Below are 26,280 nucleotides of genomic sequence, written 5' to 3' on the forward strand. Positions count from 1 at the left end.
GCATCTGTTAATGTGTGTTAAGCTATTTGTTACATTAAAGTAGAAACTCCTGGTACACTATATCACCCACGGAGGGACTGTCACATTCATCTGAACCAAAATCTTATTTGTAGAAGTGTATGCGGTGGTTTTAATAATACTAGGGTAAACACTATGGTACATAAATAATTTAAAAGCACAGCCTTTTAATATAATTAGTCATTGGCCCTAAGCCATTTTCATTCTATCCAAAGCAATATTCTGGAAAGCTTTCACATTGAGTTGCCAAGAAGACAAAAGCTTTTTTTTTTTTTTTTTTTACTTAACCATGCTGTGATATTTTATTAGACAAGGAAGACTGATGCCCTACAATCAATATATCATTCAGGAAGACAGACGGCTGATCTGAACTGTCAAAACAAAAAAACTATGTCCAAAACCATATTTTATGAAGACAATTCTGGGATGTAGGGACATCTTGAAAAGCCTACATTCCCTGGTCTTGGCTAGCTTCATGTTCTGCATAGATTTATTGTAACTGTTAAGAGCAGGTCAATAGATTTAATTAATCTGTAATAATGATATATTTTTATTTTTATGGGTAATATACATTGCTGAAGAGCAAGAGAAGACAACTAAGAGATTTAAAAGGAGTTTACAGTGCTTTCCCTTGGTGATCAAGAAGGGAAACTCTGGTTTTCTTGCACAACTTATTGCTCTGCATACACTCCTTTCCAAGGACTACTTGAGCAAGCAATTGCTTTAATAACTTGGATTACTGATCTAACTATGTGTCTAAGCATCTAAGGCTTAGTTTATGCTTGTGCTTAGGATGGGTAGCTCTGACTCAAACAGATGTTGTAGGTGTTCAGCATCTTGATATGTTGCACACAACAAAAGTAGAAATAGCCCCTGGCCTTGTTCCACAACACTGGAAGTCCCAGGCACGAAGGGACTCTGTGCCACTATTGTTTTCAGAGCTGCTAGGAAACACTTGACATTTCAGGGCCTGACAGAGTTATTGGCAGTGCATTTATTGTGTAAGTGAACACCAGTTTGATGAATTCTGTCTGCCACAGATGTAAAAATACATGTGGGTATAGGTCTGATTATATCTTGCACTGTCTGCTATCCAGTTAGGTGTGCTCTTTGATGTATCTTGCCACCTGGACTGCTCCCTGAGGGCCTACAAGACACTGAGGGCCTTCAGGTGTGTGTATCCACTCTACCACAGCACAAAAGCATTTCAAATCTCATGATTTTACATGAATAGCAAGTTCTGTTCCAGTGAGGCCCCACCAACTTCTGCACAGAAATCTCTACTTCTGGCAGTTCCTGATGGGGACTGGATTGCCACCTCAGACTTGTCTTCATCTTGCCTGTTGGGTACCACTCTCTACATTCTCAGAAGATAAAATGAATTTATGTGTACTGTCATGTGTCACACATTGTTACCCATGCAGCTCCTTAGCACAGTTACAGATTTCCATACATTTCATAACCTTCTAGCCCCAAAGGGACAATTTAGTCACCTCATGTAACCTCATGTTTATAACAGACCATTGATCTTCATCCAGGATAGTTTTAGCTGATGCCTGTACTTTAGAAAGAAGGGACTCCAATCCTCAGGAGAGAAACAAATCACACAAGACACCAGAAGGATACCAGAAGCTCTTTCAAGGATCACTAGCAGAGACAGCAGAGTTTTGGCAAAGAGAAGTGTCACCTGAATGGGGCTGGTGAAATTCCTCTCCTTCACAACTGCAACCTGCTTGTCCTTACACACCTGGACAGGGCAAGGGCGTTTTAAGAAAAAGGAGTCTTTTCTCTCCACCTCAGTGTCTTCTCTGAGTAGTTATGTCTCAACCAGTCTCTGACAATTCAAAGTGAGGAGCCAAAATGAATTAAATGATCCTCACATATAGCCAGGAATGCATTTAGCCAGTTATGTACCTGAGAAGGGAACTTCTTTGCCTCTCTAGGCAACAAGCTGAAATCCTGAATTATGAGGTTTTATTGCCATCATTGTCTAGTGCGGCGCTACAGGTACTATGGAGTCCAGAGAAAACTACACAAGAGATCCTGTCTGCTCCACAGCCTCTGAAGGAAGTGGATAGACATCTAAGTCCAAGGACACCATCACTACCTTCCAGACCAAACCTTCATCCTGTTTCAGAGATTTTACTCCAGATTCTGGGAGAAACCCTGGAGCCCATCCTTCTGAACAATGGAAATTCCTATTTGGAAGACCCCAAGTGAGTCTTAAGTTAATCTCTGCCACTGGAAAGCCTTATAGGCATGGAAGCACTTATAGGTTGAACTTGTTATACTTTCACCAGACGAATTAAAATCGCCTTCCCCATCCTAACCTCTCCATGGTTCTTCCATAGCCAAGTCTTACACATCATGGACCAGCTCACAAACCACTACAGCTTTATCTTCACATCTCCCACTGATATCTCCAGCTGTGCTTTAGTCTAATTATATCCCTCTTCCTTTGATCTTGACTTTACGTTTTGTGTTCAAGGCAATTTTTTCATAGCTGGCTGAGCATGGGAGGAAGTGGTGTGGCAGATGCAATGTGAGAGCACAAGGAGAGATGCTCCCTGCTCTGCATCATTGTATTTGGCTCCAGACCAGCCAGGAACAGGAATCCCAGGAAAACATCCAATTTTCTCAGTTTGCATGGATTTGCAGCTCATACTGGTTGTAGCATGATCTGCAAAGCATTTGACATGAGATAAAACATTCTGGGAGTCTTAATAGTTAAACTGTAAACTACTGCAGGCTCTCAGTTTGTCCCTAGGCTCATATTTTCAAGACAGTCAATGGGCCCCATTCTCACGGGGATGGAAAACAGAGCATCTGTAACTACTGTACCACATTCCCAGTCACACATAAGGTTTTTCATTCACAGAACTGGGACCTTCCCATCCACCCCCCAGAGATGCCAGAATTGTTTAAAACTTGCAGTCATTCCCTGGGGCTTTAACCTTCTTTCTTTTTCTCTCCCTGACATTTATCTCTAAAAGCTGCAGAATCCGCTCATTTTGCATGGGTCAGGTTCAGAGCTTTCTTTTTCCTGTGTGGTTGATGCCATCAACAAGAACCAGTAACAAGGACTTATACCTGCCAAACAACATATTTTTCCCTTCTAGTCTTAATTTGGGAAATGACAAAATAGATTTGACTGAAAAAAAGTACCAGACTGAGACAGACAATCAGCTTGAAAAATTTCAGCACAAACACGTGACGTTTGGCAAAATTAGAAGCAAATGGAAAGAAGATTTTACACTGGCAGGAATGAGGGAAGTTTCATAACAGTAACTGCTGTCATGCCTACTTATAAACAGACAGCCATTCCATAACGATTTTAATGAATGATGCCAAGACGATGGTATTTAATTATTCAGAATTATTTTGTTTTTCACATAAATGTGCTTATTAAAAATTGATCCTATAGATATTTCTTCTGCCCTTCAGATTGCATGCAAGTGAATACTACAATCAATTAAAATAAAAAATTGTTCTCCTTGGTTTTACTGTTTGTGCTGTCTGATCCTGTTCCACCTACTTCACCATCTCGTCGAGCTTTTCTGCCAGAGCTTCCCCTCTGTGCCCACCCACCCACACAACATTTGCTACCCCGCTTCCCACCTGTTGTGTCCTGCTGGCTTGTCTCAGAGATTCTGCCAGCACAGCTATCAAAACGTCCCTTCCTTCCGTCTTGTCTCACCTCTCTGGACATTTCCTTTAAGCCCTGATGCCCCTAGTTTTGTGGCACAGCCATGGCAGTCAGTCAATAAGTCCCCAGTTTTCTCAGGCAAAGGAGTGACTTCTTGGCTATGCAGCCAGGAAATTCCTGGTTCATTTGTCTATTGCCCTCCAAAGCAGCAGTCCTCAACATACAACTGTTCGGGTGTCTGGGAGTCCCCTGCCACTTATGCAAGGATCTCTTCTCTGAGCCAAAATCATAGTGTCAGGAGGCAGAAAAGCATCTCATGGTGGAGAGACAGCACTACAGAGAGACAGACATATTATCCTTGCTTTAGTGCATGCCCTCTGCTCTTGCCGGGGAGGGGAGAGGCTGGCTGCAGCCTTCTGCCAAAGACAAGGGAGAGGCTACCAGAGGCAAGAGTACACAACCCACAACAAACCTGGTACAAAGAAAGCTTGATTTAGGGAGTGTTAATGTAAGAAGATCTTTGAGGAAGGTTGGGGAATGTCCAACATCATGCTGTGGTAAGAAGGTAAAGGTAAGGAGAAGGGAAGAAGTCTGCTTCTGAAATCAGCAGGGAAAATTGTCCAGGACCGAGTGATAAATTGAAGGAGTATGGCACTCTGAGGATCCCGGAGAGAGGCACACACGTAGCCCAGAGTGCCACCAGCACTGCTCTGGAAGCTCAGCTGCTGTCCATGCAAACAAAGCTATTTGTCACCATGGCTGCTGGGTTGTCCGTAAGAGGTGAAGCCCTGGAGTAGGTCAACATCAGGTGGGTAAACATCACTAATATCCCTTCATTAGCATTTCCAGAAAGGAGACAGGAAAGAAAAAAAGAATTAACTTACTAGTTGTCTCTCTAGATGCCAAGAAATGTATTTTACACAAAAAATGCAAGACAGCTTTCCTGTTTCCATTGGCAGTTCTGGAGCTGCTCTATTTATAAATGGAAAAGATCCCTCTCCAATGTTAAGCTTGCTTCATTCATGAGGACAAAATTCCTCCCCATTCATAAGTGGGTAGCTAATTTCTTTATATGGGAGGGACATGTGTGTGTTTTATTTTATTTATTTTTTTCCACACATTCCAACTTCCAATGCTGAATCTCTGTCAGCAACAGTTCAGTGCCGCCCATGTTGCATAGATCTTGAAAGTGCAGACAGAAAATTACCATCTTAAACCAATCCTCACAGCTTCTGAAACATTAAATATAGATGGCATTATTGAAGCCAGATGAATTACTCAGACTGTGTACAATGCAGTGCCAGCATGGCCAAGAATGCTAACGACTGAGCAACAAACAGTGCCTTGAAATATATGAGAAGTCCTAAAGGGAAAGTAATAGCTGGCTGTTGTGTATCACGAAACATTTCTTCTCTTTCCTCTTCACCCCCCTGCCCACATTTCTTCTTTTGTCCCCAAAAGGTAGTGTTACATCTGTACATTTAAATATAAATTATGGACATATCCAGAAGGGAAGGCAAACACACAGCCTAGCAAAACAGAGAAGGATCTCAAAAGGAAAGCATGGTTGCCAGCGTGAAACCATCAACTTAGTACACTAAGAAAAGGGAGGCAACTCAGAAGAGACCACAAGACCTGAGGCAGTACTTAGGATAATGTAAGACTGACAGAACAATGAAAAAGGAAAACCAACATTTGCCACAAGTTTAACAGTTACACTGCTGAATGGTCCTGTTCCTGCCCTTTATTATTTATTTATTTATTTTTATTATTAATTTTTATTTTTATTTTCCACAGCTGCTTGAAAAGAAATATCAGAGGGAAGAAATGGAAGTGAAGAAGATCAGACAAAAGGATGAAAATTATGTCTCTCAGGTAGGAGCACTGACTTTGATCACAGGTAACAGGCAGTTTCAGCAAACCAAGTCAGTTTGGCCACAGGTGGACTCTTTCTCCAGCTTCTGGAGTAGCTGCAGAGTGTCCAGAAAAGATCTGTGGCAAACTGTTTTGAAATGAGGATATCAGTTAAAGTGGGATGGTGTTATACAGCCTAACTGAGTCAACTTAGTTGAACAGACATCTTAGACACCCAGTGAACTTAGGTAAACTGAATTCTCCTATCTATATGATATTAGGGGGTAGCATATTACTCTCCACTTACTACCTATGGGGAGTATATTTACTCCGTTATACAGGAAAAATGGGAAGATCTGGTTTACTAGGTGTCTAAAATGAAGGCAAAGCCCATGTGCCTCAAATAGGTAGGCTGATTCCCACCCAAGGTTACCTTTTTCAGTCCTGAAAAAACTAAGGCTTCACACTATACAGAAAACTGGGGAAGCAGTTCTCACCTGTGTAAAAGGGCAACAATTTCCCCTAAAGTACACTAGAACTGGAGATCTAAAATTTTTGCAATCGTAGGCATTGGAAGGACTGCAGAGATCATCTAAAATTAAAGCACCAATTTACACTGGCCATTTCTGAAGTTTTATTCTTTCTCTTTTTCTTCCTAAAAACAAGTTTTGTAGTGCCAGTTTGAACTTTATCTCATAAAAGAAAAAGAAGAAAAAAAAAAGAGTTGGGTAGATGGAAAAGGATAAAAATCAGCATGGAAAAAAAGTGTTTCAAAAGTCTTAGAGGCTGATCACGAATAACGAGGGGAATGATGGTAAATGTTTCTTGGTAGACTCTTCCTTAAGTAGGAGAAAAAAAAATAATAAATCAAAATGAAATCTCAGACACATGATCAATTGCAAAACAAAAACACAGATTGTTCTCTCAGTACTTCTGTGGACAGGCTGGAAGGGTGTTTGTGTCTATTTCTAAGACAGACAAGATTTCATATCACAAATGGCCAGCACATGGCAGGCTTGAATAATGAGAAAGTGACTTCCCAGCTGAGCAAATATGCATTAGTAACAAGACGCTGATGAGGCCAGACAAATCACCAAGGAAACAGGAGAATGTGAAAGACAAGTCAAAGAAGCTTTAGAAATGAGCCCTCGAGGAAGTTAGCCATGTTGCAGCAGTAAGGGCAACATACGTGCCATCCTGATGTATGACAAGGCATTATTAAAATAAAGAGCATGATTGTGGATTTTTTTAAGGGAGCAAAGGGAATTGCAGTGCAATAGATCAGTGCTTCTCACCCCTACCATCTCTCAGGGACCACCTGTGTCATAGAAATTATAGGGATGACACTGTTTGGATGGCTCATGGGGTTTGCAATGATAAAGGAGTCCCAGGCTTGATCCCCCCTGCCCTGGGCCTGAGCTGGTGAAAAGCTGCATGTGGATCAACAACCCAGCTCCTGCTTGCTTTGGGACGCTACCTGTAAAATAAGCTATTCTGGTTCTGAGTAGAGAAAAAGAACATGGTGAACATGTTAGCTCTGCAGGTTAGCCACCTCCGAAGGGGCTGGGGAGCTGGGCATGCATTTGATGGGTGAGCATGTATTGAGGCAATACTGAAGAACATTGTCCTGCTGCCTCCTTAGAAAAATGTTTGTCATGCTCCCTTCCCCTTGCTATGAGATTGACTACAGAGGTCCAACAGCTCCACGGCACTCAGAACAGGAGCAGGTAGGACTGACCCACAGAAATAAGTCAAGCAGGAAAACAGACAAATGGACACACTGAAACTACTTAAAGGGAGGTTACGGAGAAGAAGGGGTTGGGCTCTTCTCAGGTAAGGGTTGAGGGCTAATAGACACAAGGAGGAACATTTGTACTACATATAAAGAAAACATTCCACAGTTAGTATGGGCAGTTATGGGAGCAAGAGCTCAAAGAAGCTGTGGACCCTCCATCCTTGGAGGAAATGCAAATACAGCTAGATGGGGCCCTGAGCAAACAGACAGCTCCAGAGCTGACCCTGCTTTGAGCTGGGGGATGCTGTACATGATCTCCAGAGGTCCCTTTTGACTTACTTAATTCTATGATGCTAAAGAATACCTAATAGATACCAGATAAATAGACCTCAGTTTCTTTTGTTTCCGTGAGGCGTAGTAATTCAGACATACTAACTACGAGAGGCAGTATTTGGGATCGGATGAAAAGGAGAATTTGGATGGTGCAATGAATGTCTTAAGTCTGCAGCTTTTCTTTGTCAAGTAATTTTTAAGCATTATTCTTGCTCTAGTCAAGAAGGAAAAACAGTCTTAGGTCAGTTATTTATTGTTACACTAAATGAAGAAAAGACTGAAGTCCTTAGGGATCTTACAGGATCAGCCCCTCCTCCTAGAATTGAAATCCTCACAATTTGCAAATAGATTTTTACTGCTAGCATAAGGGATTCTCTCTGGGATCTGATTTTCACAGCAGATTACCGAAGGTCTTTGATTTTGATGGTGCCTTATAGAGGGGAGAAGTTTGGACAAAGCAGTTACACCTCATCAGCAAAGCTCCCTCCTACCTTTGCTAAATGAGGTCACTGGCATGTTATATTAGCCCTTGCCTTTTACTGGGAATGGGTGAGTGAGCAGATGGGCTCACAGTTTGCTCTGATTCAGATCAAATTAAGAGGGCTGATCCCAGATGAGTGTCAGGTTCCCCCTGCCCTCATAACCTAGAAGACAACCACCTGGCACCTGGCATGATGGACAGTCAAGAGAAGACATGGTCATTCATTCACAGCAACCTCCTCTTCTCCAGCCTTTCACCTGTACCTGGCCATTGCAGGTACCTCCTCACTAGGCAACAGCACTTGAACTTTATGACCACATCTATTCTTTTGTGGGACTGCAAATGAGCATGTTACAACACACTCTTTCTTAGCAAATCAAATTATTATTTTTTTTTTTATTTTGATTTTTCCTATTCAAGAAGAAATATTTTCTTCATATTAAAGGAGGATAAAAAGACCTGACACATTTTAACTAGGAAAACAATTTACATGAGTCAATTTGCCTTCTGTTATTCCCACTGAAACTTAGTTCCTTGCTGAGGAAGCAGGGCTCCTTGTATGAAAGCATCAAATACTTTTGGAACCTATGTAATCAGCAAGCCGATACTACTGTTTAGAATATTTTAAAGAATCCACATAAGATTGCTAGACCGTACAACTGATATGACTTGTTTTTCATTAGCTTACACTAGTGTGCTAATGAAGATAGTAGCTGATTTATTTCATATTTTAAATTGAATGTATGCACCAGATTATTTCTCTCTGAAGTGTTTATTTTTCCTACCAATCTCACTTTACTTTTACCACAGTAGCAGGCAAAAAGATGCTACCTTCCACCATTTCACCACTACAACAGCTATCAAGAAGATGGTGTTTAGAGTATCTATAGGCCTTTGTTTATACTTCCCCTAGTACTGTTGAAGTGGTGGTGGCAGAAATGGGAAATTAAACACTACTTTCCATAAGGAAAGGTTGTTAAACACAGAGGAGAACCTATTTGGCTTGTCTGAAATCTGGTAAAAAATTATCATTTAATTGCCAGCTGCTTTTTTTTTTAATATAATCAGAAAGAGTAAGTATTTTCTGGAAGTTTGGGTGTGCACAGTACTGTACAGAGCCTTAAAAAGCAGAAGAGAACAAAAAGAATACTTATGGGAACATTTGTCTCTGTCCTGGAAGCAGACATATTTCTTACCAGCTTCTACATACCAACCATAGGGTAAAAGAAGAAGAGTTGGACCTGGAAGCGAACATTTGGACATTGGGTCCAGTTTCTTGCTTTTATCTTGTATCATATTAAATTATAAGTAATGTTCTAATGATCAATATTGCCGTTATTACCCCAGTGCTGCTTTTCTAGGAAAACTGAAAGATCTAATTAGAATTCATACTGGAAGAGTAATAAAAACATTTCCAACTTAATTATTCTGGTCTATTTATTCAGCAGGTAAAAAGCAAATACAAGGGGTAATGTTTTTATCTCTATTATTTATTCTTCTCTTTAATACTGCATTTGGAGAAGAATCAGTTTATAGTTGCGCATAAGTACATTGTCTGGGTTGTGTGTTGAATAGATGTTCGGTGTGCAAGAGGTAGTTAGATAAAAAAAAGACTGCAAAGCTCCTTTGCATTTAGGGTATATTAATAAATATAGCCATAACATGCTCCATCTATTCAACAATGATGCTATTTTCAGCTCTAAACTAATATAGAACCTACCTATATTTAAGGGTAAATGGTCGTTACAATGATCACAGCACTCACATGACACTGTATTCAGCAATTTTCAGCCAACAAAAAATACGTCTGTGACTTCTGACATTTCACAAAGTTTCCAGGTGAGAGAAAGTAATGACTGTGGCAGTTAACAACCAAACATCTGTGAAGAATCTGAGAGATGCAGACCTAAATGTCACCTGAGGCTTACTGAAGTTGGATAAGTGATGGAAAGGTGGTGGAAACGTGATGTGGAAAGAAGGTCTCATGATGAAGGAAGTCTCTCCTCATCCTACTTACTATTGAACCCTCTTGGACAGAAATGTGCTTTTCTGCTCCTAGTGAATGAGAGTGGACCATGGGAAGAGTAAATTCTTCCATTAATTGAATGAGAAAAATCTCATATTCATATAGGATAGGCTAGGAAGGACCTAAGTAACGTCACCTTTTGTAGAAAAAAAAATAGAGATGTGGAAATGGACTAGCTTTGCTCCAGTGGCTGGTAATGGTAGAAATCAAATTCATTTCATAGCATCACAGTGAAGCCAACACTAGCTAATTTTGGCTTTTCTACTTGAATTTGTTACTATATGTTTGATATATATTGTCTTGCTTAAAAAGCTGACAGAGACATGACCCTTATGCCAACTCACTGAGATAAAAGAGACACAGTCCAGTTCACACTGACTGTCCATACAGTGGAGGCCGTGTGTACCCCAAGTTCCTTTTCACCAAAGGTGTACCCTGGCAGTCCTCCAGGATGAGTGAGCAGTGAATAAAAGGAAGGTGCTGCAATGTGCTTCAGCAGCTCTTCTCCTGACCACAACCGTAAGGCATATCACAGAGCAAACTGTCTTCCCGTGGATGAACACAGAAACCCTGAAATGACTTCTAGTCATCTGGCATTTATCAGAGCCCTTTGAGATCAGACATATAATTTTCAGATGCATGTACTATTTATTTTGCATGCTAACTGATTAGTAAACTGCAAAAGCTAGTTCTCAATGGGAAATGTCATGAGTAATGTGGCCTTCACAGAAAGACCTCGTGTTGCATATTGAACAACAAGACCAGGGACGTATTGAATAGGTGATGATTAACTGTGCACTCCCTGTCTGCAGCACTGAACAGGGAAGGGTCCCTGAGGTATACAGAGCAAAACACACAGGCAGTAGTTCTGGCAGTTCCTGCCTTCTGAGCACTCAGGTTTGCAATCTGCATTGCTGTTGGAGGGAAATTGATACTGTTCGGGGGGGGGGGGGAAAAAAAAAAAAAAAAGACAAAAGAGGTTTCATTGTGCTGCATCAGAGTGACACCCATGTGGGTCATTAACAGGGTCAAAATGTGTTCTGATTCCTGCGGAGACATCCAGAGCTACCAGAGTCGATGACACTGGCAGCAGCATATCAGCCTGTATGTCAGCCCTATGCCTACCACCCACGACTTTTCTTATTGTTCTTGCTTTTCATCCTGAGCACTGATTTTAAGTGAGGCACCTCCACACATCCCCTGCTCATGCAATAACCCCGTGGCTAGGCTTTAATGCTTCACCACCAACGAAGAGGAGCGTATGCTGTCACGGTATGTTAGGAATATGAACCTAAGCCCAGCTAATGAATCAGGCCCCTTGGGGAACCTGGGCAATGAGGTGCCTCTTAAATGTCCCAGATAAACTCAGCATGTGCAACAGAAGGACTGTAGGCACTTGGGTACATTTCCTGGAGAAAAGATAGGTGGAAGCATGGTTCAAATGGGTATTTCTGGATAACACCATTGCTTGCAGGAGCTTACATTCAGCCTATATTGGATCATGCTTAGGGAGTTATGAGAGGAAAGAACATCAGCAAGGCATATTTATATGACACAGTGAAGCACCACACCGAATTACCAGCCTATAGGAAAATCAACCAGTTTAGTACTGCTATGCAAGCATGGCAACACATTTTGGCCGATTAAGCCTGACAGAATGGTGGAGCTAACTAGTTCAAGTAGAGACCCATGCTAAAGGAGCTAGATTATTTCCAGGACCTGAACCGTGCTCTGTAGATTCAGGACTAACTTGAGGCTTAAAACATTGCATTGGTGGCTGTGCTGTGGAGATGGTTCATAAACAACCCTGGCCGCCCCGTAAAGATGTAAAATTGATTTGGACATGTGCTAACGACTGACATCTCCTATGTGGCACACTGAGATTTTTCAAAGGCTTGCAATGTTATCAGTTTCAGGCAGATTTTATAAAGGATGTGGGAACCACATCACTGAATCCATAGTGACTCACTGTCAAATTCTGAATCAGTTTTTCAAAGCATGAAAGTGAAAAGTGCACTTCCTCAAGAATTTTATTCGGTGGACAACAAACAAGAAAAACAGTTGTTTTTTTTCACTTTGTTCTTGGAAGGGCTGACAGATTTTGATGAGAATTTTTCAAGACTCTACTTGTTACTCCACATGGAATATGTAAACCCAAATGGTTAAAATTTGGACAAGTTATTAACACACTGAAATCCAAGTCTTCATAATGGTAAGCATTAAGCAACACTACTAGGTGCTATTTTCTGCATTACCTATAGTCATGTATCTGGTAAAACATTCCAGAAAAAGAGAAAAGATTAAAAAAAATCTTATAGCTGTGTTGTGAAGTATTGTAAAAATAGTTATAACTAAAACATCCCTCCTTATGATCACAGACTTTATTACAGAATACCAAACACTGCTGAAAAACAGAGTCATTTGAAAAGTGATCTGCTTGGTATGTGTGTTCTCATATAGAAATAAATTGAAGGCAATACCACCTATGCGGCAGTGACAAGTTAATTCAATTTCCATCTCAAAATCAGGTAAAGTGTATCTCATTTGTTACCATGGATACAAGACATTACTTCCATTTGTTTGAGATCTCACAGTGGGTATGAAATTAAACTGTGACACAGTTTTATGGAGGAAGTTGACTCAAAACCCCATAAGTTCAACGTCATTAGTCCAAAGGATTTTCTTTTTCAGACACAATAAATAGGCAGGTTGCTACTACTGCCTGTAAGGTACACCTTATAAACAAAAATCTATGTGATTTTGCTGATGCTCCTTTGGAGCAGTAGGATTGATGGAAGAGAAAATAAACATTCATTTCATCAGTCCTTCAAATGTGGGAAATAATCCTGAAAAATGTCCAGATGGTAGAAGTACATTAAAAATACATCGATGTTGTGTTATTTGCTATTGTTTGGCACCAAATATGTTTACAAAAAAATTCTTGATTCTGAAAATGCATCCACTTTTTCTCAGATAAATCTGCTTTTCAGACTGCAGCTCAAATCAATTGTTCTCTAGTTCTAGAAGTTAGAAGAAAAAAGAGTTTTATGAAAGAGTGGGGGAGAATGGAGAGGAAAGAGAGAGGTGAAATACATTTTTTTTTAATGCTGACATATATGTAGGCCCTGGGAATTCAATGGCATTCAGTTTACCTTGTCTGAAATTAATTTTAATATATACAAAGGATAAAAGAGAATACAGGTCTTCTTGTTAAATTATTACCACTCAAGTCCTGGGTATATGTTTAATATTTCATAGAGAGACTGATTTCCATAGATGCTGAGCACCTGCTATACTGATGGATTTCAGCGAAGGTTGTCATCTCTCAACATTTACAAAACCAAGCTGAGATAAAACAAAGTCTACCTAAATCAAGGGTTTAGTTCTAAATATTCATGGATGAACTGCATGAAAAGCACAAAGGTCTTGAGATATCATGACTACGGCTAATCATTGAAATCCAAAGCCATCATCCAGCTGCTTAATTGACTGATAATTCCCCACCAAATATTCTGAACTCCACCTCTTGTGCCTCTGTGTTGCTGCCCTCCTCAGCATATTGTCAGACTGGATTATCTGTAGTGTCTTCTCCGGCTCCTTGGGCCATCTCTAATTATATCCCATTGGGAGTTGGTAGGTTTGATCCCCCAGATGGCAAAACAGAAAAATTCAGAACCTCACAGCAAAATTGTCACAAACATAAATACTCTCAGAGGAACAGGGACTACAGTGGCCATTGCTCAGCTGAACAAAGAGATAAGTCACTCTGTGTTATTGGCTTGCATTATTAACATTTGCTTGAAGATACAATAGCAATCTATTTATATTCTCCAGACTTGATTATCCTTCATCCAGACCCCAGGTAGGAAATTATAATAATGCAAAATGAGCATTAGGGCTCTAGTATTTTGATTTAGTAGTATTTTGCGTCTAATTTTCACTAATTTTAATGGCGAATTAGCACCAGGCTGAAATTTAGCACAATATTTATATATGCAGTTAAATTTAATGAAGCCAGTGATATTTAAGTATTCATTTATATAAGGATAACATCATGAACAGACCTCAAGCATATCTAAAGTACACTGAAACCTTGAGTATTTCTGATTAGTGATTCATGCTCAAACGATCAATGACTTCTTTTTTCTTTTCTTTTCTTTTCTTTTCTTTTCTTTTCTTTTCTTTTCTTTTCTTTTCTTTTCTTTTCTTTTCTTTTCTTTTCTTTTCTTTCTTTTCTTTTCTTTTCTTTTCCTTTTCCTTTCCTTTCCTTTCCTTTCCTTTCCTTTCCTTTCCTTTCCTTTCCTTTCCTTTCCTTTCCTTTCCTTTCCTTTCCTTTCCTTTCCTTTCCTTTCCTTTCCCTTTCTCCTTCCTCTTTTCTTTTCTTTTCTTTTCTTTTCTTTTCTTTTCTTTTCTTTTCTTTTCTTTTCTTTTTTTCTCTTTTCTCTTCTTTTCTCTTTTCTTTTTTTCTTCTCTTCTCTTCTCTACTCTTCTCTTCTCTTCTCTTCTCTTCTCTTCTCTTCTCTTCTCTTCTCTTCTCTTCTCTTCTCTTCTCTTCTCTTCTCTTCTTTTCTCTTCTTTTCTTCTTTTCTTTTCTTCTTTTCTTTTCTTCTTTTCTTTTCTTTTCTTTTCTTTTCTTTTCTTTTCTTTTCTTTTCTTTTCTTTTCTTTTCTTTTCTTTTCTTTTATTTTATTTTCTTTTCTTTTCTTTTCTTTTCTTTTCTTTTCTTTTCTTTTCTTCTTTTTCAGAATTACTCCACTAGATGTTAAATCTCCCTGATTTCGTAAAACTATGAGGGCTTAGATGGGGCTTATGTTCATATAAACACACGTGTAGTACTTAGGCTTATGTTGTGCTCTGTTATTTGGTGTTAAGTGGGATTTGTAGACTGGTTGGATTTGAGAGGTACTGTGATAGCAATGCAATTCCTAATCCAGCCAGGCAGGCAGCTCATACGTAAATTAATATCTTCTGGCTGAGGAGTTTTGTCACAAAAAGCAGCTTAGTACAATCTGGAAGTGGGTACGACTTCTCCTCTTCTGGAATCTAATAACCAGGAATGATTGAGGAGGACATGTGTTGCATCAGGGCACTCATGAACAAGGCAAAATTAACCTCTTCAGTGACATAGCTGTGCAGCTCTGTTCTAAATCATAGAGTCACAGAATGGTTTGGGTTGGAAGGTACCTTAAAGATCACCTAGTTCCAACCCCACTGCCATGGGCTGGGATGCAACTCAGTAGATCATGTTGCCCAAAGCCCCATCCAACCTGGCCTTGAACACCTCCAGGGATGGGACATCCACAGCTTCTCCGCGTAACCTGTTCCAGTGACTCATCACCCTCTGAGTAAATAATTTCTTCCTTATTTCTAATCTAAATCTCCCCCCTTTTAGTTTACAGTCATTCTCCTTTTTCCTATCACTACAGACCCTCATAAAAAGTCTCTCTCCGCATTTCTTACAAGGCCCTTTTAAGTATTGAAAGGCCAGAGTCAGGTCTCCTTGGAGCTTTCTCTTCTCCAGACTGAACAACTCTGATTCTCTCAGCTTTCCTTCACAGGAGAGGTGTTCATCATAGATGGATGACCAGAGCAGTGTCATGGTGAGCCACTGCCCTTGCCTTTTATTTATTTATTTATTTTTTGCCCTTGCTGAATGTAGGTGCCCGGGCAGGAAAGAAGTAATACACATTCAAGTTGAAAGAGAAATGCTTACGTGTAAATGGACATGTGAGATGAAGCAGTGGGAACAGTCTGGATGTGCTTGCCAAGTCTTCCCCTGCACCATGTCAAGAACACACTGGTAGATGAGGGATAATGCATATGATAAACTGAGCCCCACCCCTGCGAAGACACATTGCAGTTTATGGCTGACTGGCATCAGAAGAAAGCTTTGTTGCTGCGCTGAACCGCTTAAATGTTGCCTGAGTGGAAACATTACATACATGGTTCAGTATACATAAAAAAAGATATTGGGAGATAACACCAATGTTACTATCCACTTGTAAGTTAGCAGAAGGGCTTTCTGGACAAGCTGGAGATGTCTGAAATCCTCAAACAAGAGGCAGGAGAGGAAAAGAAAGCTGAGAAGTGAAGATGCATCTAAAGATGCATATGAATGCAAATGAAGGTGCCACAGAGCACTGGAAAAACTTTTTTGAACTTCCATGCAGAATTAAGGCTAATTGGATTAAGTGAGAAGAGAAAAAGAGGATGTACAAAAGCAATTTGTTCATAAGTACAACATGCATGAGGATTTTCCTTGAGTGATCAATGCATTTAGTGATTACTAAAATGACTGTCCCTACAAATGTCCCCAGTTTCTCCTTCCCTTCCCCCCCAAATGAAATCTGCATGATTTTGACTTTGAAGAGAAATAAGACTAATAATTCATAGCTAATAGCCTTGAATACAGCACAGCTCCTTGGCACCACTTTCCTAAAAAAGAAGACACGTGTTTTTCTTCTATAGCAATACCTGCTGCATGCCTTGCATTGTCTGCTGTAGAAACTGCAGCTGCTGGTCTTTTGTAAGGCTTTCTTCTGTTCGAAAAAGCTGCCCTTTTTCTTGTTTCAGAAGCTCCACTTCATTCCTGTAAGCGTCCAGTTGCCATCGAAGACTATCATTCTCTTCCTTAAGTGCATACGCTTGGGCAGCTAGTGCTAAGAGAAAATGAAAATGCAAAGAAATCAGTAAAACGGATTGTTTCCTTACAAATAATGCAGAAGACATTGTCAGGGGAGATGACAATAGAGCTGAAAGCCAGTGAGACATTTCAGAGCTGAGACAAGACCTAGTAGAGCTGAAAACGATTAGGTTCTGGCAAAGACTGTCACTGGGAAGTTATTTCATGGGATGGAAGGAGCCATAAAGTGACCCTGGATAATTCAAATCCCACATGCAATCTGGCTGCTAAATTTAGACTTACAGTTTAGGAGGAAACTGGCATGCAATCCAAGAGCAAATCACCCCCCAACTTTGCAATATTTTCCCAGTGATGTTATAGAATCTGATACAATCATTTAATATTTATACTAGTATAGTGCAGATTCAATCAGATCTCTGCTAAGGAATTTAGACTATGTAAAGTTGTCTGGATTTAATCCCGTGAGAGAAGAAACACAGAAATTCCTCTCCAATCTCCCCATGAACTACTTCATAGCAATGGTTATAAGGATCCATTTAGACAGAAAAATGATGTAATAGAGTAAAATTATATAAAATGCAAATGATCAGAAAAAGTGTTGGCACTACAAGAACATTACTACATTACAGGCATTGAAAGACACTTAAGTCATTTCCTTAGGAAGCTCCATTTGGCCCCTTTTCAATTTAGAATGGCATTTTTATTATCATAACTGATAGCAGGTGTTTGTGAAGAAATCGATTAGTATGCAGGGATGGAAATTACATTTGCCAAATGACTTGCACAGTCTGCAATATAAGCTAAAATTTGTGTAGCAAAAGGCAGAGGGCTATAAAGCATGTAGTAGGAACATTATTTAAATAAATTATCTGAACATAAATACATATAGGGAAGTGTGGCATTCACTGCTTTAGGAGCGTGGTTATCATCCTATAGAAGAACCCACCCTGGTAGTATTTATACTTGGCAGTATCAGTGGTCATTTGGCATAGCAGTGCCATACTATACTATTTTCTTTCTTGGAACCTGATAACACAACAACATTACACAGCAGCTGTAATTAAAAAACAACAATCTACCATAGCCAATTCTATCAACATTTGGTAACTGAAGCACATAACTGATTTACATTCCTGATTAAATGATTTCAGGCTTGATATTACAGAATTCTTTCTTGTCCACCTACAATAGCAGTATGGTTAAACTCCAAATTATCAGAAATTGTGTATTAACTTCATTTAATGTTAGGCCTCTCTTGACTAGACCTTTCACAGATAGAGTCCCCTGTTCCCTATGATAACACGATTCAACATTTTTGTGAAATTATAACAGCTTTAGATGTCACAGTATTTCATTACCAATAAAAATGTTTCATCTTTGGTAGGACAAATCTATTTTTATCTGAGATATTTTTTATTAATTTTAAAATAATACAAAAGCATTCTCCAAAATAAAGTACAGTTAGCTGGTATTAAAATATAGATGTGGATTAGTTATTGAGCTTAATTTGGATATTCTACAGAATCCCTCTGGAAGATTTATTAAGAGTTACAGTATTGTTACATCCAATTAAATTGTTCTGAAAAGCATGTAATCATCTTCCCATGACAAAATTTACCCTCAAGAAATTGCAATGATGAGTCCAATGGGCAAATAAATAAGAGGATGATTTTTTTTTAATTTTGTAAGAGCCAACAAATTATGCTAAAAAAAAAAAAAAAAAGAGGCTGAGCAAATAAAAACCTTAGTCTAACAAAAACTCAAATCAAAATTTTGCTCTTCAATTTCTGAAGTGGATTTGAACCAAATTTTTAAACATGAAAATTTGGGTCCTCTTTGCACTATGTAGAGGTAAATAATTGATAAATTATAAAAGATTTTTTTATTATAAAGATAAAATGGCACATTTGTTTGTCTTCTCTTCCTCTTACCGATTAGACTATTCCCAGTCAAAAAAATAACATTTTTTACACAATACTCAATTCCAGCCAGAAATTGCCTATCCTTGTGCTCTCTGAGCACAAGGTACCTGTCATAGGTGTAGTCAATTTTTTACAGTGGTTTGGGAGCAGTAATTCATCTGCTGTCCATCATTTAATCCAGCTCTTGAAAAATTTCTGAAAGTTGTTGCATAAGTAGAGGGAGTGAGGTGTACGTACTTGTTAATTACCATCACTGCAGAAATGAAGTTTAGGACCCAGATTCAGCCAAGGTTCAGGCCACCCTACCTGAAAAGCCACTGTGCACTTTCTTGGCCACTTCATGGCCCAATTGGAAAACTCCTCCTTCTTTCTTCCTACGAATATTCAGGCTATTGAGTGGAACTAGGGACAGCACAAGAAATCTGCTACAGAGGAAGCAAATTAGGGGAAATGGAAATTATTTACACATATTGTGTAAATAATCAACCTATAGGTGATGAACCTGTTAGGGATTAAAAAAATAAATAAAAAAAATCCAAATGCAGCAAATCACATTCTAAGGAAACAACCCATTTTTCCTTTAGAAATAAAATACAGCTTTTTTACTGCTTAAAAAAAATCAGTTGCATCTATGAATGTCATTATTTTATTATTTTAAATTATTTTTAGCATATCATATCTATATGATAATAATTACATTGCAGTACTACCATGAAGTCCCATCAAAGGATGGGTGCCCATCAATCTAGATTCCAGATACTGGAAGACAAAGGCTGTGTTTGGAAGAGGTTACAACCTATGTTAAGGCAAAAGGAAAATATCGCAAACAACCTGAAGTGTGGGAATAAGAGTACAACACAGATAAGTTTGTGATATTAGGCAGGATTCCCAGAGGTGTGCAAGATCTTATCAACATCATTATACACTCTGGTGATCTTCCTAGCCATTCACAGTAAGCAATTAAAGACAGAGTCCAAGGTAGAAATATGTCCTTAAACAGGGAGGATGCAACACATACAGCAATATAATAGAATACTAAACTGTCACAAGCTTTCAGATGAATTATTTAAAGATGAGTCCACAAATGATATGGTGTTCATATACATAGTTCTTTTGTTATTTAATTTTAAACTACAAATACTCTGTTCCTAACATGTGGACAAAAAGGTCAGTAAAGAAGTCATTAAATGGAGACTAAGTCAAAGAAAGGCATCTGGTAGGCCCCAGGGGCTCCATTTCATTTACTGGGTAAATGTGAAACAAAATCAAAAAGATTCTTTGTGTTGACCTAACATGACTGTAATTTTAAGTTATTTATGTTTTAGTGAATTAAAATCGTTCTGGTTTCAGAGCAATGCTGCTTTTGATCCCTAATAAAACAGTTTGTTTAAATTTTGTGCATATAGAAAAGCACTTCATTTAATACTAAATTAAAATTGATGGAGAGTTTTTGCAGAGAGGGTAATCTGCATTTTAAAAAGTAAATATTTTTCAAATTTGTTCACTTTTTTTTTTTTCTATGACTTCATTGATAAAACTGATGAGTGTATTTTTTGCTGAAAAAGTTTACTCAGCTTATCTCTTTACAACTTCTGATTGCATTTTAAGTTTGGTAGTTTAGATACACATCTACAGAATCCCTCTCTGAGACATGCTAAAAATCTTCTTAGGATAAAAAGACAATGAAAGCTGAAAGCCTTTACAAAAGAACTATATACAAGGAAGTTAGATCAAAATAAAACTCTGACAAGAATCCCAAATAGCTGCTGTGCTGCAAGCAGAAGAGAATATTTGTACCTGAACAAACACAGCTGGCAACCAGCCCAATATGTGCTTTATAACATTTTCACTGAGGGATGCCAAATGACACCTGCTAGTCTCAGAGAAGCAGCTAGAGAAAGATCAGACATATGTAGGCAGGGGAAGCCTTCTCATTGATATTTTGAAGACATGCAAGAGGTTAGTGTGATCTGCTTGTGTAGAGGCAGGGGTGCTATGCAGAGTTCAGCAACAGCCTCAGTGGCCAACACTGGCTCCATGTAGTGGATCTGGATTACACCCAAAGCAAAAAGGCAGTCTGCTTAAAACAAGAAGTGACTGACTGATCAGAAATCGACTGAAGGATCCGCTGAGTCTAGGGATGTTCTCTTGATGTCTCAGAAAAAAAATTAAAAATTACTTTTCTAGGGCATATATTTCAGATACTGTTAGGTGAGTGCTTTCTTCATGATCATTTACTTATAGTGGTACTCTGTGATTGCATTTAACTTAATGCATAATAGTTACCCACTGGAGCCAATATAGGGTAAGTCTACACAGGTGATAAAGTGTAATTGTAATATTTTATAACACATCATGTCACAGTGGCCAGGAAATACCCTGCATTTATATTTATATATTGTTTTTGGAATTAAAAAATTCTACCAGTTTTATTAAAGCACACCTGGGCATTAATAACATTAATAACATCACATTTAATATAAATGACAGAGTACTAATTCATGTATGGGTGACACTCCTGGTTGAAATGCATAGGCAGCAGCTTATCTTAAGAATCTGCCTCAAACTGGAAATAATATCTGAAAAACAAATGAGCAAACAATGGCAATAATAGAAAACCCTCTTGTAAATTCAAGAGCATAGACTTTCCTCACATCCTGCTAGTAGATTTTCTACAGATTGTTTTTTTCCTATAGATTTTTCTGTACTTCTAAAAAAATGGATCATAAAACTGACAACTTCTTTGCTTATTTGTTTATCTTCAGACTTTCAGTGTAACCTCTTTAGTAGAATTTCTTAGGGTTTTGGAACTTTAGCCAATGTATTGTTATAGTGACATGGATAAAAAAAAATGAACATATTTCCAAGCCTTCCTTACACCTGAGTTCTACCAATGTCATTATTCTAATTTTCTGTCTTGAAAATAAGGTTTAAAATGATATAATGCTCTTTTTTGATAACATCAACAAGAAAAGCATAAAAAAATGTCAAAAATGATGGCTGTTATTATTGTAATTTTTTGTCTGCATCATTCCATTGCAAAGCATTTACAATGTGTCCCACCTCCCCCCCCCCAAAAAAAAAAAAAAAACAGCTTGCAATAAACAGCTACTACTTGAAAGTGTTTCCAGTTTGAGGGATTGAAAAAAATGCAAGAGAAGAGAAATAAGGACATAAAGTTCACAACTATAAATATAAACATAAAAGTTATCCTTGGCCTCCATCTAGCTTGCTTGTTTTTCAAATAAGTGAACTGTGAAGCAATACAGCCAGGGGAATGTCAGCAAGGAAAAATGTTTGTGGAGGGTCTGGGAGGGCATAAGGTATGTCTTTCTGCTGTGGAAAACAGGATAAATTATACAATAATGACAGTTGTCATTAGTAAGAAAGATGGTCTTAGCAGATGTAGAGCTTTGAAGGTCTTAGCTGATATTCCATGATTCTGTGATAAAACAGTATTTCAAGATTTGAAGATAATAGTCAATTCTTATATCAACTTTACTCTACAGATATCTAAAATATATTAAAAATTCTTATTCTTTCCAGTAATATACTAGGGGAAACCTTTAAATAGAATGAACGTCAATGTAGATCATCATACTCTCTCAATGGAAGACACCACTGAATCTAGACATCTGCTGAGAGAGCTGGAGAAGAGAGGGCTTTGGGAAGACCTCATTGTGGCCTTTCAGTACTTAAAGGGAGCTTATTAAAAAGATGGAGAGAGACCTTTTCAATAGGCAGACATTGATAGGACAAGGGGGAATAAACTAAAAGTGGGGAGATTTAGATTAAATGTTAGGAGAAAATTCTTTGCTCAGTGGGTGGTGAGGCACTGGCACAGGCTGCCCAGAGAAGCTGTGGATGTCCCATCCCTGGAGTTGTTCAGCACCAGGTTGGATGAAGCCCTGCGCAACCTGGTCTAGTGGGCGACATCCCTGCCCATGGCAGCGGGGTTGGAACTAGGAGATCTTTAAGGTCCCTTCCAACCCAAGCCATTCTGTGATTCTATGATCCATGCACCAGTTCCATTTCACTAATGCAATGTGCCTGTTTGTCTCCCCTGCCATATGAAGTTATGAAGTTAGCCATAATTGCATCCTTTTTTTATTAAATATTAAATTATTACATGTGAAGCAGATGTTATGCTCAAATAAAAACAAGAACAAAAAACAAACAACAAAAAACAACCCTTAAAAAATTAAATAACCATCTTAGCAAGACAACTTCTAGTGCCTCTTTAGCTGTCTTCAGGATTTCGGGCTCTTTCAGAAAGCACCAAATAGTCTTGTGTAGCCCAAACATTAAGAAACTGAAATGCTAATGAGTCCTGTCTGTTCAAGCAGTATTTGAAGCCACGTCTTTGTACCTAGGAAACAACTTTGTAGTTGGACTTGGTGATCTTGAAGGTCTTTTCCAACCTAAATGATTTTATGACATGTATGTTAACTTGAGAGAGGGCTCAAGAAAGGGCCAAAGAAAAGTTATTCCTGGAATTCAAACACAAGGTCACATGATTTAGGTATGAATTTTAGCAGAATAAAGGTGGAGGCCAGAATCTAGAAAGAGTTAGGTGAAAGAAGAAAATTTTGGACTGGAGGTCAACATGTGAAGAGAAAAGGAAGCATGGTAGGGCTCGTGGTGGTGGCACAAGAAAGAAGGTGAGGGTTTTGACAGTGACTGACTGTATGAAGAAATAGCTCAAAAGTGGGTAATGGGCACAGGTGTATGCCAGGAAAGGGTGAAGCTGAGACTAGGGCTGCCCTGAAGGAAAAAGCTCAGTTTCATACACTAGAAGGAACCTCATTCATTTATGCCCTATAAGACTCTTCTTAGTGCTCCAGTCTGTAGGAAATCAAATTTTGTGCTAGGGTTTGAGGATCTGAGTGTGGTCTCTCAGTGGCACAGTGTATGCAAGTTGGTGCCAATGAGTGACCCACAACTTGAGAGGGGTGGAAACATTGGGTTTGCAAGAGATTTGTGAGGTGGTGGGAAGGAAGGTGTGGCCCTACTGCAGATGGAAAACGATAGTTTCTGAGGTGAGGGAGGCACAATGAGCAATGAAGAAGCTTTAACCTACGTCTGCTCTGCAAGCTCCTTCTCTGTAATCGCCATTAGTTCTCAGCTCCTGGCAGAAGGGAATTTGAGACCGTTATTGCCTATAACTGCCCAGATATAGATGCCCCTGTCTCATAGCTGACTTTCTTAAACCCTACCACAAAAAGAGCACAGAGAGCGAGTATTAGTTACATTCTGTGCATAGCTCAAAGGCATTTGGGAAAGCAACACTTTGGTGGTATTTCCAAGAAGCTTTCTGGAAGAATAATACTGAGCTACACCCCACGTGCTTTGAGGCATCTTCTCAGTCCAGCTTTTTAACAATGTCAAGCTCCTGATTTCTACAGTATTTCAGGTGGCTTTGATCTATTGCTTTGAGTTCCTGGAGGACATTCTTGTTTATGGATGGTTACCAAGTACCTGATCAACAGCATAAATAACATTCAAATATCAATGATGGGTGCATAGAAATGTATTTAATATTACCTGATAAAAGCAACATTATTACTATACCACATTCTTTAACAAATGCCTCTTTCTTTGTTCTCCCATGTTTCTACACCAATAGACCATGTCACTTGGCGTTTGTTTTTTATTTTTTTGAAAAAACAACTTTGGTTAAAACTTGAAAGCAGCTAGTAAATTAGCTTGAATAAACTCTGAAAACAGAATTAGAATTGTATAAAAATAAATAATTTGGGGCAATTATAAGCTAACCTTGCCATGAATGGTTTTTTTCTTTCCCCTTCAGACATAATGTAACCAAACAATGAAGCAATTTCCACATTTTTTCTAATGTTAGGCACACTTCATTTGAATGTCTCAGTACCTGCAAATTTAAACTCCAAGGGCACTAATTATCCTATGTGTGGAGGGGTTATTGTCATTAATGTTAGTGGGAGTTAAGGCCTGCACACTGGGAGGGAGATTTACTTTTTTACAAAACCTGTTTTATTCAGGTGCAGTTGCTTCAAAGTCCTTTCCTCACCATGCTTCTTATGTTCAATGCAGAGAAACTCATTATACCAGTTACATTCATGATGATGCCAGATGTTCAAATTGAATACTCATGAGAATTATTTTCAGACTCCCTATTCACATAAAACTTGCTGGTGAACAATTAGTAGATGGTAGGATGCTGCCAAAAAAAAAAAAAAAAAAAAAAAAAAAAAAAAAAAAGAGAGAGAGAGAGAGAAGGAGAAAGAAAGAAAAATTCCACCACCATTTAACGGCAATTTTATCCATCCCATCCAAGACACACAGATGTACGATTTGAGAAACCAAAGCACTTCTCTGAAGAGAGATTTTCTCAGTTTACAAAACTTCATCTTGCTTAGCAGACTTCAGCAATAGCACTGTTCTCTTCCAGGTTTGCAGTATATGTGGCTCACCAAGTAATTTATGAAGGCTTATTATTTCTTGTGTAACGAAGCATACCGCTTTGCAAATAGCAAAGAAGGTGTGGGGAGGAGGGCAGATTACAGTCCAGCTGGGCCTAATAACAAAACCAGCAAAGCAGCACACAAGAAGTAGCATGCAAATGATGGTTCTGCAGTGGACTAAGAATGCCCCAGAGAGTGGTGCTGCCAGCTCCTGTGACGTTATGATGAGTCTCATGATATCTGACATTTTACTGAAAGCCCTAGAGAGATCATTAACTGAAAACCTCAGCTTTAAGCTTCTGGATTAGTAGCTTCCAGACTTTCTAGACCGTGAATTACTACTGGCTCTCTGTATTTCATCATGCCTTCACAAATTTGAACTTCAGTTAAAAACACAAGGGAAGTTGATCTCACCATTTTATCCAGTCCTAGGAATAAGATGCAGATTACTTATTGCAGTATTGCACATGATCAGTGGCTCAGTAGATCAGCTCAGTATCATTGGTCTAGACCTCATGGCTTCAAAAAAACACTTGAAGAGTGAACCAACTGTCTCTAAAGGGCTCCAACACAGAAGGCTAATCTCCTACCTTAAGCCAATCTTTCTTCCCCACTCTTCATACCTTCCCTCTTTTTTTTTTTTTTCCTTTACTGGTTCTGTACAGTTCATTTCCTCCTCCAGCTCCAAACATCCATCTCTTTGTCCACTTGTAATTCCCGCTTGTCTGACATTTGCAGGTGTTTGTCTCTGCTCTAACTGTTTTGCAGTACATGCTCCAGCTCCCTCTTACCCAGTTCGGTCCCAGGTAAATTGCAGCATTAAGTGCTTTGTTCTTTTCCTACAAAGATGTCACATCACATAACTGAAATGCATATTTAGAATTTGGAAGAGACCCCCCTGTTACAAAAAATATCAAAGCCTGTCACATTTTAGGTCTGTTTTACTTGACAGCATCTCTTTGGAGAACTGGCATCTATGTAACTTACAAATGATATTTTGACAGTCACTAGTTAGCCTGTCCTGTTGAGACCGGTTTCTCCAGGTCACCTCTTCAAACCAAAGGGATCTTGTTTCCTCTCCTCTTTGGGTCATATTTCTTCTATTACTGCTCATAATACATATGAAGCTCAATGGACTTGGCATGTCAGTAGGAGGAGACAGGAGAGGGAAGAATTGCCTCT

General features: G+C 38.9%; 1 protein-coding gene across 9 annotated transcripts in view; it reads right to left on the reverse strand.

Annotated features, from left to right (window-relative positions):
• ENOX1 (ecto-NOX disulfide-thiol exchanger 1) overlaps positions 1-26,280 on the reverse strand; it is a 365,243-nt gene that overhangs the window by 25,660 nt on the left and 313,303 nt on the right. For all 9 annotated transcript variants that reach the window (XM_040541548.1, XM_040541556.1, XM_040541497.1 and 6 more), the window contains one exon: positions 16,568-16,752. In XM_040541548.1, the coding sequence (XP_040397482.1) occupies positions 16,568-16,752 (185 nt within the window). The remainder of the gene's footprint in view (positions 1-16,567; positions 16,753-26,280) is intronic.

This window comes from Cygnus olor, chromosome 1 (assembly GCF_009769625.2).
Source record: "Cygnus olor isolate bCygOlo1 chromosome 1, bCygOlo1.pri.v2, whole genome shotgun sequence".
In the NCBI taxonomy this organism is placed as follows: domain Eukaryota; kingdom Metazoa; phylum Chordata; class Aves; order Anseriformes; family Anatidae; genus Cygnus; species Cygnus olor.